Source organism: Eubalaena glacialis, chromosome 6 (genome assembly GCF_028564815.1).
Source record: "Eubalaena glacialis isolate mEubGla1 chromosome 6, mEubGla1.1.hap2.+ XY, whole genome shotgun sequence".
Lineage (NCBI taxonomy): Eukaryota > Metazoa > Chordata > Mammalia > Artiodactyla > Balaenidae > Eubalaena > Eubalaena glacialis.
In genome coordinates, this window is record NC_083721.1 from 273548 (window position 1) to 289116 (window position 15569).

General features: G+C 49.0%; 1 protein-coding gene across 8 annotated transcripts in view; it reads right to left on the reverse strand.

The window, feature by feature from the left end:
- The window catches only part of DIP2A (disco interacting protein 2 homolog A), a 91026-nt gene extending 75752 nt beyond the window's left edge, over positions 1-15274 (reverse strand). For all 8 annotated transcript variants that reach the window (XM_061193749.1, XM_061193750.1, XM_061193748.1 and 5 more), the window contains exon 1: positions 14941-15274. In XM_061193749.1, coding sequence (XP_061049732.1) covers positions 14941-15031 — 91 coding nt within the window. In that variant the 5' untranslated portion in view covers positions 15032-15274. The remainder of the gene's footprint in view (positions 1-14940) is intronic.
- Between the last annotated feature and the right edge of the window lie 295 nt (positions 15275-15569).

A 15569-nucleotide genomic window follows, 5' to 3' on the forward strand; every position in this document is an offset into this window, starting at 1 on the left:
AGTGCTCAGGGCAGAGCCAGCACGTTTGGGAGACTTTATTTCGACCAGAAACGTGTATTACAGTGTCCACTAGCATCTTGCACTTTGGGTGAGTGGTCTTCAACAGAAATCTTCCAGTGCTCTGCAAGCCCTCCTGGCACCCACTCCGCGCCCCTCCTGCCCCTGCCACCTGCCCACCCACCCCAAACAAACAGGCAAAGTGGTGAGGCCACCGCACAGAGCCTCCGCTTTGAGGACTGCGCACCCAGTCGGGCGCCCACAGAGCTGCTCCCGGTTGCCACCGACACCCTTTGACTCGGCCCTGGTCTGCACCTGACCCCCCACCAACCCCACACAAAACTATTCTACTGCCCTGCGGGCCTTTTAATTTGAATACGTTCTGCAGAACGTATCCTGCCTTGTGTCCGTGTATTTTTACTTTACCTGAATGACATCATATAATAAATCTCACTCTGTTGTCAATTCTTCACTAAGCACTTCGTCTTTATCATCATCCGACCTGTGACGTAATGAGCACACCTAATCCACTGCTGACTGCAGTGGCCCGTGGGCTGCGCTGTCCTCGTCTTACACTCACTGGACGCTCACAGACCCTGACTGGATCCAGGATACGACTGTATGATTTTGCTTATTGAGTTGCAACTTGTGAACAAATTTAAAGCCCATGTGTTTTTTTAAACAATATCTACTAAAAAAATTGTTTCCTCCAGAACGTATGAAAATATGTAATTAAGACAAATTTAAATGAAAACAATATTGCAACACTAAACTAAAAGAGATAAATCCTCATTTTAAAGCAGAGCATTGGATTTTGCAGGATTTTTTTTCAATTTTTTTTCAATTAATTTTTATTGGAGTATAGTTATTTACAATGTTGTGTTAGTTTCTGCTGTACAGCAAAGAGAATCAGTTACACATATACGTATATCCACTCTTTTTCAGATTCTATTTCCATATAGGTCATTACAGAGTATTGAATAAGGTTCCCTGTGGTATACGGTAGGTTCTTATTAGTTATCTATTTCATATATGGTAGTGTGTATACGTCAATTCCAATCTCAGGATATTTTAAAATTAAGTACTCATTTCCTAGAAATAGTTTCTTCTCATGTTCCCATTTCAAATGAATGCTTACATGGTGAAGGTACCAAGGAGCATTCAGAAAGGAAACGTGCTAACTCCCAGTTTGGAGCTCATATCCTGAAAGCTGTCCAAACCAACTGAATATAACCAGCTACACATTTTCACATGTAACCAGTTAGCATATTTTCAAGTATCCAATGTAGACAGCAACCTGACACGCCTCTGAATGCGAAGCTTCCAGCCACAGACAGCAAAATGGAATCCAAAACAGACTCCAGGGCAAAAATAATGAACTAATAAAGGGACTCACATCCAAGGTTTCTGACCCCAGGTTCGGTAAACACTAAAGAGACAGACAGCAGACCAAGCTCCTCAGCCTGCGGCACAGAACCGGGAGACCCTGGCCGCCAGCCAGAGGGAATCCCAGACACAGAGGAGGTCTCCCCTGGGTGGGCACCCAGGCCCCAGGGCAGTTTTGGAAACACATCAGGCCATCTGCAGAAGGTTCCTCTCTGGTGGCCTGTGGGCAGCTGTTCTCACTAATGCTCCAGGCAGGGGCACGATGTGTGGCTCGGGTTGACCTCCACGGCCACAGACCAAATTCACTTCGGACTACAAAGGCAAAACCCCGAATGCTATCATCATGTCTCTACCTCAGCAACACAATTTCTAAAGACCTATTCTCGAAGGCACTCAACAACTCCTTAAGGTCACGGGAACGAGGACAGGCGGTGAACATTACATGTAACAGCGAAGTATGTGAGAAAACCTAACTGTCCATGAAAACAAGTAGGAAGAAGTGAATGTGCTGCCATACATCACTACTACACGATACTGTGAGTCGTAAAAAATACTCTGGTACTTGGGGCGGGGCGGGGGGGAAGGGGTGGGTATCACTTACACGGGATTCATGATATCCTACTGAGTAAAAACAGCAAGCTGAAAAACAATGTACATACAAAATGATGTAATTCTGATAAAAATAAATAAATAAAACTATATTCACATGCATGTAGGTATATATATTTCTGTATGTGCACAAAATGTCTGGAGGGGTACCCAACAAATTATTAGTAGTGGTTACCCCTAGGAAGTGATTTATTTATTTGGCTTGGGGTGGGTGTTAGATTTCGCTTTTTACTTCATGCACTTTTGAACTCGTTAATTCTTTTAACACAATAATCATATAATCTTTCGTAATTAAGAATATATGGACTATGGTTTGATAATGTACTATGGCTATATAAGATGTTATTGTGGGAAACTGAATGAATTCTATGCACTATTTTTGCAATTTCTTATGAGATTAAAATTATTCCAAAATTAAAAGTTAAAATATACGTGAGAGAGACTATGTAAAATTGGTGTTATTTCTTTTTTAAATGTTTGATAAATTTTGTCAGTGAAACCATCTGGGCTTGTAGATTTATTTTCCAGATTTTCTTTTTTCCTTCTCTCTTTTGCTTTATTTTACTTTTTTTTAGAGCAGTTTAAGGGTCACAAGCAAAATTAAGGGCAAGGCACAGAGAGTTCCCATCCATCCCCTACCCCGCACATGCAGAGCCTCTCCCAATATCAACAGCTGCCACCAGAGTGGTGCATGTGTCACAGACAATGAGCTACACTGACATGTCATCATCACCCAAAGCCCACAGGGCTCACTCTTGCTGTCGTACATTCCATGGGCTTGGACCACCGTATAATGACATGTATCTATCATTACGCTACCATACAGAGTATTTCACTGCCCTAAAAATCCTCTGTGCGCTGCCTATTCATCCCTCTCCCCACCCCCTGAACCCCTGGCAACCACTGATCTTTTTTACTGTCTCCATAGTTTTCTAGAATAGTTGGAATCAGTAGCCTTTTCAGATTGATTTCTTTCACTGAGTAACGTGCATTTAAGATTGTTCCGTGCCTTTTCTTGTCTTGATAACTCATTTCTTTTTAGTGCTAAATAATATTCCATTGTCTCAATGTACCAGTTTATTTATCCATTCAACTACTAAAGGACATCCATCTTGGTTGCTTCCAAGTTTGGGCAATTATGAATAAAGCCCCTATAAACAGCCACGTGCAGGTTGCTTTTAAACATCCCTTGGTGAGATAAAACCACACTATGGTATGATTCACACTGGATGCTCATGACCAGAACGCAGAACACTCTTGCAACTGAAAGGAGAACTTAAATATCATCCCCTCCAGGGTTTCCCAACTTTTCAGCTGCACAGCTTCCACTTGAACTCTTTTGAGGAATGTGAGTGAGAAACTGTGCTGCTGAGGCAGAGGCGGGCCTGCCCTCTGGGCACCCCTTCCTCCCAATGGAGTGGCGTGGCAGACTCTGGAAACCAGTGAAAAAGGCACCCTCTCCTCCCCAGCGCAGTGGCTCCCCCGCCTCAGTCCTGCCTCCCCCCTCCCGCCCCGACCTTGCTCACTGTGCCGACCAACCTTTCTGACTTTCCAGAATCTAGACTGCTGTCAATTTCCTTTCAATTTTTAAAACTGCTACCATTTCCGTGACATCTGGGGAAGGAGAGTCACCTTCACCTGATGACTGGTCACGCATATTGACCTAGAAAATCCTCCGCCCCGAGCAAATGCCCCCTGGCTTGAAACCCTCTCCGGCCTCAGGGCACAGAGGCCCACAGGCCTGCTTCCGCTCCTGCTGTGCTGCCTTCCTTCTTCAGTCTCCCCTGTGGTCTCCTCGCTCTGCCTTTCCCTCTGGGGTTTGAGTTCCTCGAGGGTTTGTCCTAGGCCTTCCTTGCATTTTTCAGTTCTCCATATGGGGCAATTGTTATACCAATGACTTCCAAATTTCTACTTCCAGACTAGCCCTTTCTAGAAAGTGCCAGTCCTACACATCCAAATGTTCCCTGGACACCATCCCTCGGATCTCCCAGAGGCGCCTCACACTCAACAGGTATGAAGCAGACGTGTTCCTTCTGTGTCCCACATCTTCAATGAAGAGACCCATCACCTCCCCGGCATTCATTTCAGAAACTCGGGAGTCATCCTAGAGCCCCCGATGGGGAGTCATCCTCCGACGTGCACCTCTTCACACCAAGGTTGCTGCTTCTATTTCAGAGCTTTCTCCCCAGCCCACTGGCTCCGCCTCCACCCAGGCTGGCACGGCCACCTGCCCTGGAGCACGGCAACACGCTCTTCAATGTTTCTGCACCCAACGTCACACTCATCCAAACCACTCTCTACATTCCACCAGAAAAATCATTCTAAATCTGAGAGAGAAGTAAAGAGAGACAGACAGAGATCACACAGGAATATTTCAATTGCTGCTTAATGCCTTAAAACCCTGCCGGCTCCATCAGTTATTAAGGAAGACCTGCTTAAAATAAAGCACCCAAGGGTAACCACTCCCTTAGCCCTTTTTTAAAAACAGAAAATTGGCCATCTCTCTTTTCAAGATTTTGTGGGTTCTTGAAAGCACACACTCATTTTAATCTTCTCCCCACTGCTGAGAGCTGGGGTAGAAGCCTGCATAAGGTATACGTTGATGGCATTACTCCTTTTTAATACAATGCCTTTAGCAGACCATACACTTTGCTGTGTTGTCCAATACAACAGCCACTAGCCATATGTGGCTATTTAAATTTTCATTAATTAAAAGTAAATTAAATGACTATTTAGTTCCCCAGGCCCACTAGCCACATTTCAAGTGCTTAATGCCACATGTGGCCAGTGGCTACCACACCGGACAGCACAAAACATTTCCACCACCACAGACAGTTCTACTGTGCCTGCCACCTCACACCCACAACACCCACCGGGCTGTAGGCAGCATGTGACTTTGTTCCAACACTGGTCTAGACTCCCGAGTCCGGTCCAAATTCCTCTCTGGCACGCATAAATCCTCCCGTGAGCAAGCCCCGTGCTTCCAACCTGCTCTCCCGCCACCGGCCGGGGGACGCTGTCTGGACGCCCAGCCCACTCAGCTCTGGCTCATCCTCCTTTTGTCCAGCACGTTCTTCCGTGTTCCTCTGCTCCATCCTCCTCACACGTGCCCTCAAAGCAAAGCTGGAAGCAACTTTCTTTCCTGCTCGCCCGGTCCTGACCATCACTCCCCTGTAGCGCCGACTGGGTCCTGCACACACTTCACCATGCTGCCGGTTCACGTGTCTGTCAGCCCCACCAGCCTTTTTACTCAGTCTGCTGAAGGCTGCTGAAAGACAGGATGACACGCTGAGGGTCTTGGTCTGCTCAGGCTGCTATACCGAAATGCCACAGGCTCGGTGGTCTAAACAACCGTTCTGGAGGCTGGACGTCTGAGATCCAAGTGTCGCAGCAGGGCTGGTCCCTCCCGCAGCCTCTCTCTTCGTGTGCAGACAACCGCCCACCTGGGTCCTCACGTAGTCTTTCCTCTGTGTGTGCGTGTCTCTCTCTCTCTCTTATAAGGACACCGCTCCTACGGGATTAGGGACCCACCCTTAGGACCTCATTTAACCTTAATCACCTCCTTAAAGAAATATAGTCACACTGGGGGTTAGGGCTTCAACATATGAATTTTGGGGGATACAGTTCAGTCCATAGCACCAAGATTATCTGACGATGAGATAAGAATCTCTATTTCTATAACATTTCTATGAGCTTCATTTCAAAACGATCCTAGTTTTAGCGTTTCCTAGCTGTTTCCTGAAAAGGCTAATCCTTAGCCTCCTTCATCTTTAGAAGTAACCTAAAGACACAAACCCATGAGTTATGGAGGAACTTACTAGGACATGCTCTTTTGAGTTGCCTGTTTTCAACAAGCGTAAGCATGCCTTTTGACGTTTCAGATACTCAGTTTAAAGGTTCTCTACCAAAGACCCTGTAGAAAATTTCTGAAGTCTGAAAGGGAATAAAAGTTCTTTCTCTGTTTCCAAAATGGTAATCTTAAATCACGCATAGCCAGTGTAGACTGAAGAAACAGGATCTCTATTCTCTCCTTACGACTGAGTGACACAAAGCCAAGTCTGAATGGAAACCCCTGCGTGACCACTGTCCCCCAGTGATTACTTGAAGTGCTGCCCCAAGAATCCAGGAACTCTCAAAACACAGGCCATTCATTTCCTGTGTGAAAAGTGGGAAGGGAGCCCTTGGGGGGCATCACTCCAAAAGATTCTTCATCAACAGATGACAGAGGTAACAATTTTTAGATGTTTCCTTCCCTGACCACAGAGGTTTTTCTTTGCCAAATAGTACATAACTTCCTAGTCATTTTAATACGAAAGTACAACACCAGAAACGTTAGATAACTGAAGGGTATAAAGACTGATCCACAAGGATTATGCTGGTCTCACTCAGAAGCAAGCTCACTGCAAACAAAATGCTACCGGAAGAGTCCGTCTTAAGGATGTACCAGCAGTACGTTTCCCACTCCCACCACCCTGCTTCCTTCCCCCCCTTTCCTCGGCCGTGTCATCACAGAGTGACTAAATGCTTTGTAGGCGTTCATTTTATATTAAATAAATGGCGTATATCATGTCAGTTAAAAGATGAAAGAGAGATGTGTCTTCAAAATTACAAGCCTCTGGGACTTTCCAACTACAACGACGGAGCACTCACCCTGGAGCCCGACGATGACACCTGCGGGGACGCCCCATGGGGGTGCGGGCCGCTTCGGCAGGCAGGGACTCCACCCCCGGCTCCCACTCCACGAGGACTCTTCACCCCAGCAGACCAGTGCCCCCGCCCTGTTCTCTTTTCAGACTCTAAGTCCTGAATGTATATTGATCTCACTTTGCGAGACTGAAGGTCAAAGGAGGGCAGGGAACTGAATGACCACAGAGTCTGCCACGAGTGCACGACCCAGACCCACACGCCCGGGCTGAGGCCTGCGCCAGGCAGCTGCCCCCAGAAGGGCACTGTGCCCTGACACACCTGCTCCTTCCTGCCCGCCAGCCGAGGAAGGGGCCTGGCCAGACTGGCCAGTGCCGAGCAGGACGGCAGTCACTCTCTCCCAGGTGCTGCGACTGCCGAGGGGGAGACAGGACCCTCACCTCTCCATCCTGCGTCCTGGCCCGTGTGTCACGCGGGAAGCATTTACTGCACAGGGTAGCAGGCGCGCCCCTCCAAGTCATCCCAACACAGCGGAACGATGGAGCAGACTGGCTGGTGTCCCCACCCTCACTCACCACCCCACTCTCTGCCTTCAGCCACATCCTAGGCAAACAGTTCATTGCGGGGACAGAGACCTGGCACGAGGCACCTGTCAGACCACGGCCCTCCTCCACGGAGCCCCACCCCCAGGATAAACACTGATCCTGCGGAGGCACGAGGGGCCCTGGGGAATCTCCTCCAGCCCCTGCTCGCCCCCCTCTGCTCCGCACACACACACGGGACAGTCCTCACCTGCCCTGGGGCCTCCCCACCTGCAGAGCCCTCCCCGCAAACAGACCTCCCAGAAATGCAGTTTCTCCCTGGATTCAAATGCCCTCCTTGGGGAGGCCTTCCTTGCCCACGCTGGTGAAAACTGCAGCCTCCCCACCCCAAATCTACAGGTGTTTGCTCCCCGTCCCTCTCCCCTCCCGGTTTCTCTCAATGCACTTATCAAAATCTAATGTTCCGTATGTTTCTATTCAGCTGGCTGTCTGCTCCCCCCACTGAGGACGCACGTCTGTGAGGGCAGAAACTTCTGTCCTGTAACATCTCCAGGCGGCCGCCTCACACACGCGTCACGGCCCGAGTGTTCGGGGAGCCCTTCTGCGAATAAAGGAACGGCCACGCTTGCCCACAGCCCGGCCCTCCCGGCCCTCTCCCATCTCACGGGGCACACGCAGCAAATCCTGGCGCTCAGTCCTGACTCCTGGCCATCCTCCAGCGACAGCGACAGCGACAGCAATGCCCTCAGTCCTGCTCCGGACCCACCTCAGCCCCAGCCGCGTCTCAGCCCCGCGGCCGCCGCCCTGCATCCAACCACATGCTGCCTGCAGCGCCTGCCCCGCAGCTGGCCTCTGGCTCACTCTCCCTCCTCCCAGCAGCCGGTGAGTCTTTAAGGGCACCAGTGGTCAGAGCAGCAAGACCTCCAGCGGCTCCTCACCACACCTGGCGCAGAAGCCCAAGGCCCAGCACACCCGCCCGGCCGGCCCCCCACGCCATGACTCACCAGGCTCCCTCCTCTGTGGCCCCGGCCCAGCCAGCCCGCCAGCCTCGACTGCTCCCTCCCCGGCCACAGGGACGGCTCCTCCTGACCCCGATTTGCCTGCCCAGAGGCATCTCCTGACCCCCAGTCTAAGGTTACCTCCCCAAAGTCCCAACCTCCCTTTGTCTGCCAGGCGTTAACAGAAGGCAAATGGACAAAGCAAATGGCGCCTTTCTTTACGACAGAGCCTGGAAGTGTAACAGGTCAATGGACACGGCCGATACTTCAGCGGCTCTGGTGCCTGGGACGCCGAGGAGAGCAAGGTGGGCTCGGCCCCTGCTCTCGTGAAGCATCACGATGGACAGCTAAGCCAGAGCCGGCCACAGCCAAGGGAGTCCTGAGAAGAGCAAACAGTTCAATTCAGTACACGCTGACCACCAACTGCATGCCAGGTACAACCTCGAAGGGCGGACCATCGACGAGGGAGACAGACACGTAAACCAGAACACCAAATAAACCAGCCCGCCCAACACGGGTCTAAACCGGTGACCCTGTAGGCAGTTCAGGTCCTCCAAGAAGCAGACATCGTGACAGGATCAGACGTGAAGAGATTTAGGTGGGAGAATGGGGAGCGCCCCGGAGGAGGCTGACGAGCTGTCGGATGTGACTGCAGAAGGAAGAAGAAAGGCAGGCGGGTCGGGCAGGAAATGTCCTAGACTCCAGGCAGCCCTAGGAAAGTTGCAGGCCACGTGGGGTCCTTGAGCCAAGGTCCCTGTCGGGAGTCACAGCCTCCCAGGCATGCGGCAGCTGCTGTACTCCTGCGGCAGGAGTCGTGACCTCAGTTGTGGTCAGTGTGGACCCGGACCCCAGCAGGGGAGGCCCAGGGGGATCATGGCCACTGCGGCGCCAGATTAGACTGGAGTCTTGGAGCTCCACCCGGCGGGGCCGGACCCCCAGCGCACTCATCTCAGCCTCTTTTCCTCCTAGGAGTTCAGAGCAACAAAGACCACATCCTGGTTCAATGGCTCCCCGAGGCACAGGTCAGTCCTCCCAGGGCTTCACTGAATCTGAAAAACTATTATCAAAAAGTTAAGTATTCAAGCCAATTACGGAGGATTCTTGATTTAAAACTGAGAATAAGCACCATGCTTGGGTCACTCTTCTATTAATTCAGCAAGCGCTCAGTAAAACGCCTAAAATGTGCTAGGCGCTGAGGACATGACGATGGGCAGATCAAACTTCCTCTGGAATTGCTCCCTATGAAGTGGCAAAGAAAAGCCAAACAAACAATAAACACAGAATTGGATAAATCCTGTAAGAATGACACAGGAAGTGCTAAAGGGACAAAAAGAGCAGGCACCTAACTTTGGGCAAGCTGTTCTCAGAGGAAGGCAGAGCTTCAAAGAGAAAGTGAAGTTTAAACTTAAGTCTTCAAACGAAGGAAGGAATTCAACACGTACAGAGAGTTGGCAATGAACAGCATGTGCAAAGTTTTACTATATTAATGGAAATCCTAGTATTGATATTCTTTTAATAAATCAAAATTCTTTAAAAAGACAACTGCACTAGGATGATTTACTATAGAAAGAAAAAAATTCTAAAGGGAATACACCTGAATCATGATAATGGATTTTGCGTAAAGTGGGATGGACGTACAAGCAGCTAGCCAGTGAGTACAATTTTTAAAGATTTTCAAACATGTGTTTTATAAATTGAAACATGTGATTGCCCTTAAAAATATAAACAGAAATCACATTATACCAGGCAACAGCTAAAAAAATGTTACACAAAGTAAAAGAAATACCCGTTGACATCTGGGCATCTCCTTAAAAGCTGTTAGTGTTGCGTGGTCTGCTAGTTCTCAAAGGTGCTGCCCTCAAGAACCCTTCACACTCTTAAAAATTATTGAGGACCCCAAGGAGCTGTTGTTTCTTTGTGAGTTATCCATGTTTACCATATTAGCAACTGAAACGATGCAATTTTTTAACATTTAATTAATTTTAAAAATTTTATAATAAACCTACCATGTTAACATAAGTAATATTTTAAATTAAAAAGATAATAGATTTCCAAAGCATTTAGTGAGTACAGGTATTGTTTTACTTTTACAAGCGTCCTTAATATCTGGCTTCTTAGAAGACAAGTGGATTCTCATATCTGCTTCAGCATTCAGCTGGCTGCAGGATATGTGGTTGAAGTCAATGAAGCAAATCCTGTCTATGAAGTCTATGAAGCAAAGTCTCACACACACATGGGTTAAAAAGGGAGGAATATTTCAGTAGCCTTTTCAGATCACTGTGGACATTCTGCTTTGATACCACACCAAAACTAGGCAAGTGGTAGTTTCTTAAACGACAGTTGCAACGTAGAATCTAAAACCTTGTCAATGAACTTTTCGTACTGCAACTTTTCGTTGCAATCCATTGGTATATCTTTGAATGGATCTTTTACCCATGCACGAATTTGTAACATGATACACTGTTCATTTGGAAAATGCTGGTTCACAGAATTACGCAGCTCTTCCTAACGTTGACACATTTCACTAAATAATATCAATAACTCACATTCATTAATATTGCCACTGATCCCATCAAAAAAAGTCTTTAAGTACTGAGAGGCTGTCAAGCTCATGGTAGCAGATAAAAGTTTTAAATTTTTATATTTTTGCTTGAAAGCACAAATATTATCATTGGCTACAATTTCTGACAATTGTTCTTCATTTCTCAGAAAACGTCCACCAAATACCCAGCTCTGAATAACTGCAGCTTGTCTGTCACTCACTTTTTCAGGTAAAAATCACGCTCCACGACAAACTGCATAACAGAGCCGTTCACAGGCCCTGGACCGCTCAGTGTGGCAGACGTGCTTTACGTGCACCTCCCATTCCTCACGAGGAGACTAGAACAAGTACTCAGGATTGAGATTTAAGAAAGTTAACTGTTACTGCTTCAGCAAGAAAGGCTATGTCTAAGTCAGAGTGGCACTGTTTCTACTGCAAGTGGGGAGGTGGTGAAGAATGTACTGACTGTCAGTGTGATTTGGGGCCCTTCCCTCACAGTTTCTGCCAAGGCACCAGTAGTTTTATCCATCACTGCTCCTGTACCATCAGTACAAACATGGAAAACAGAAATGACGTCTTAGTATTATTATAAAAAAATAGTTTTCCCTCATAGGCCCCCAGCAACCGTCTTAGGGAGCCCGAGAGGTGTGTGAACCACTGTATGGGAACCACTGGCAGATTATTTCTGGAAGAAAACACAAGAAATGGATACCACAGGCCACGTTTGGGAAGACACCAGAGGTAGGAGGGGTGCTCACTCCAGCCTACATTTCCTTTAAATTGTTTCGTTTCTCTGCAATGCGTATCTACATTCCTATTTTAATACAACATTGTGCAAAGCCTTATGATCAATGGAGAAACAAAGTTAAACCTGACCACTACAGCCAAAACATTACCTAGCACCCAGCAGGTACTCAATAATTACTGAATGAATGAATATATATAAATAACAAACACAAAAAACAGAAGGTGGCAAGAACTCCAAAAGAGGGGGCGAGGTGATGAGAATTCTGAGAAAGGAGCCTCATCAGAGAGGATCAGGAAAGGGTCACATAAGACACTTGGGCTGGGCTTTGACAGATGAATGGAATTTGGACATGAGAACTTTAGTATACCACAGAATATTTAGGAAGCACAACAAATGTTTATTGATGTGAAGGCAATGTCAGGCTGTCATTTTGAAAACTAGGAATTATCAATATATCACAAATTTTAGAAATTAAAGACATTTAATGAGGAAAAACGCTTTTTGTGAAAAGAAGTCCCTTCCTCTACATCCACAAATGGAGCTTTTCCCCTTTCTGGTCGACTCCATCCAGGCTGGAGCCCCTGCACTATCAAACTGCATGAAAACAAGAAACAGACTGAAGTTAAAGCTACGGAATAGATCTATTAACCAGAATGAAAAAACAGGAGTGGGACAAATGTAACCTATTGTGTAGGAATTTCCTCTCTAAACCTCTGCAGGCAACTAAAACAAAGAACAAACTTCACACCATCACCCTTGGTTTTTTGTGGGGTTTTTTTTCAGGTTTACAAAAAATTTATTTGCAACAACAGAGATTTCCCACACATCCCCTACTGTTTACATCTTGTATTACTGTGGTACATACATTCTAATTGATGAATACAATTGATACGTTATCATAACTAAAGGCCGCAGCTAACATTAGGGCTCACTCTTTGTGCCGTACAATCTCTGGGTTTTGACAAACGTAGAATGACTTGTATCTACCATTACTGTATCGTACAGAATAGTTACACTGCCCTAAAGATCCCCTGTGCCCACCTAGTCACCCTATCATCCTCGTTTTTAAAGCAGTTCAGCAGCAACAGCCCCAAGATACTGTACAGTACCGAAATTAGTTGTGAGACATATCGAAGGTAATTTCAGACAGTAATAGGCAAAGCATAAGTGTTTGGGAATTAATTCTTCTAAATAAAAATCAAGATTATACCTCTAATAACCTCATTTTCATCCACAGATGCTCTGAGGAGCCACATACGTGAATTCTCCTAGGTATGTTCATGGGGTGGGAGGGGCTTCTAAGAAGAGTGAGGTTCTGCGTACCCCCACCCGTCACCCTCATCTTAATTTGAAGAAGACCCCTAAGTCACGACGGGCAAAACAGCCAGGAAAGCTAGGCAGCCAGACCGCGGCTGTGCCTATTTCCCTCTGGAATGAGGAAGCCCACCAGCCTGCTCTATGGGGAGAGATGAGTGCCTCCAAAGACCAGAACCATCCCTGAGGATGAACCCCAATTTCAACAACCAGTGAGAACCCAGGGAGGATGCTGGAGAACAAGGCCACGTGCGAGTTATGAATAAAGGCAGGGGCGTATCTTCTACTAGTCAAGGCTGCGTACGGGCTGAGGGGACATCGTGCAGGCTTCTCCAGGTTACCCCGGAATCTGTCACTGACCCCCCTCTCCATGTGGGCAGCTTTTTGTCTGTGTTAAGCTCCCTCCTCCCTCCAACCTGCCTCGTACGATGTCATCTCGAAGTTTTAAGCAACTCCTCATTCAGACAAATGTGAGTGCCATGAAGGCACCCTATTCCGACTTGACTTTATTCTAACTTAGAAGTTTCTCTCAAACGGGGTGCGGGGGAGGGGGGGGAGAGACACAGCACGTAGGGCAAAGGGAGACCCACTTTCTACTTCTACTTGATGAAAATATAAAAATGATAATGACAATGACACGAACTTTGGTTGCTTTAGGAGTGTGCTTCATTAATAACACCTTCCTTTAATTACGCAACTAAAACCTTACCGGTGTGGGCATGGGACAGGCCAGGGCTCCTGCCTCCTTTGCTGCACTGCACTCTGCTGTCCCTTCCCCTCAACACTGTCTTCTCCTTCCTCAGCTTAAGCTACGTTTCCAGGCTCCTATCCACCTATGCGTAATCTTGTACCCTTCACCCAACTGTACATCCTCTACATGTGTCTAAAATGACAGCAACATAAAAGGATTCAATAGAGAAGCATTTCTTTTGTTGAAGTACTTGTCTTTATGTGTGTTCTGTCACACAAATCATGAAGCTCTCAATCTTATCTAACCGTCAACTCCTAGAAAGAACTTCAACATCCAGCCACAAAACAACAACGAATTGAGGGAATAACTAATACACTGGAGCAGAAATTAGGAGCAATGCGCAAAACCATATTTGAACTTGTGTAAAATCTAAACGGCATCTACATGATTTTTCCCTCGATGAAGAACTATAACAAACTCAGGACAGCAGTTACTGTCAGAGCCATCCCTAATCTGAGCTTTTCAGATTTTCCAGGAGCAGCTAATCACCAAGAAGTCTCAAATCCACCCTTTTCCAACTGCACTTCCATTTAAAAAAAAAATGCCACACATCACAGAACGTTTAAAAATTTGGATGTTGAATTCAAAGCGGTTGCATGTAAATGCTGTATTATCTGTAAAACAAAGACAACGACGGAACCTACCTCCCGAAGGCTGGTGAGCAGTCAGTACAGTCCGGTGCATATTTATTAGACAGTGGTAACAAGTCACTACCCCAACCGGAGCGGAACTTGAACTGGGTTCAGACTACGGAGAAAATGGCTGCTGACAGTTGAAAACGCATTTAAGTGTCAAGAACAGTTAAGCATTTAGTTGCTTCTCTTCAAGGGCTACGAGGCCTCCCTGATCCCGGACAAGAACTAACTCTGTGCGCCGACAGCCACGCGGAGTTCAGGACACGAGCCTTGGGGTAACAGACGGAGGGGTAACGCCACCACGCCTCGGAGGCCTAATCACTCAGTCTATTTTAAACAAACAACCACTTATTGAATATGCTTTTTTAATTTTTAAAAGTTCCCTAAAAGGGGCTAACGACCTCGTTCGAAGTGTTCAGTGCTTTGCACCTGCTAAGGCATTAGGCTCATACGGGCCCCTAGAGGCAGGTGCTGCGACCACCCCGTCTCAGAGGAGGAAACCGAGGCACGCGGGGCTGCAGCCGGCGCGGGTGCCAGGGCGCTGACCCGCGGCCCTCGGCTGGGACAGCCCGCTCGGACCGAACGGTCATCCCCGTCCAGGTTCCCGCGCCTTAGGCCAAACCACCCAAAGCGCGGCCACCCGCCGGGCGCCGGAAGACGGACGGGGGTCGGGGTTCGGGTGTGAGGGCCGGGCGGGGGTCCCGGGCCCGCGGAGGGTCGGGCGGGGGTCTGGGAGGAGGGCCGGGCGGGGGACCCGGGCGCCGGGCCGCTCACCTTCCGACAGCTCCAGCTCCAGCTCGGCCAGGCTCTCCCGCACCTCGGCGGGTAACGGCACCGCCTCCGGCGGGCACCCGCGCTCGGCCATGGCCCCGCCGAAGGACGGCCGGTCGTCCGGCTCGCGCCGGGCGGGGTCGGAGTCTGGGTTGGGGTCGGGCCGGGCCGAGCCGAGGCGGCGGCACTGGCAGCGGCTACGTCGCTCCCCTCTGCCCGGCGACCCGCATCGGCCCGTGGGGATAGCAGGCGGCGGGCAGGGGCGCGGCCCCGGCGGTTCCACAGAGGCGCGGGCACGAGCGCGGACGGCTCCTCTGGCGCCGCCACCGCCCCGCGCGCGCCCCCGACCGCCCGGCCGACCCTGTACGGAGCGCGCGTGCGCGGCGGGAAGGGCGAGCGGGAGAGCGCGGCGAGTCGCCTGCCAGGTGGGAGGCCGGGCCCGCCCAGCAACACCAGAGGCTCGCTCCCATTGGCCGCGAGGCCGCGGCGAGGCCGCTCCGGGCTCCCATTGGGAGAGCGCGGAGAGCGTCACTCCCGAGAGGCTCTGCGCCGAGGGCTTGGATCGCAGGCAGACAGGAATGCGGGTTCGCCTCTCAGCGCGGTCGCCTCAGTGTTGTGGTTGCGGGCACGAG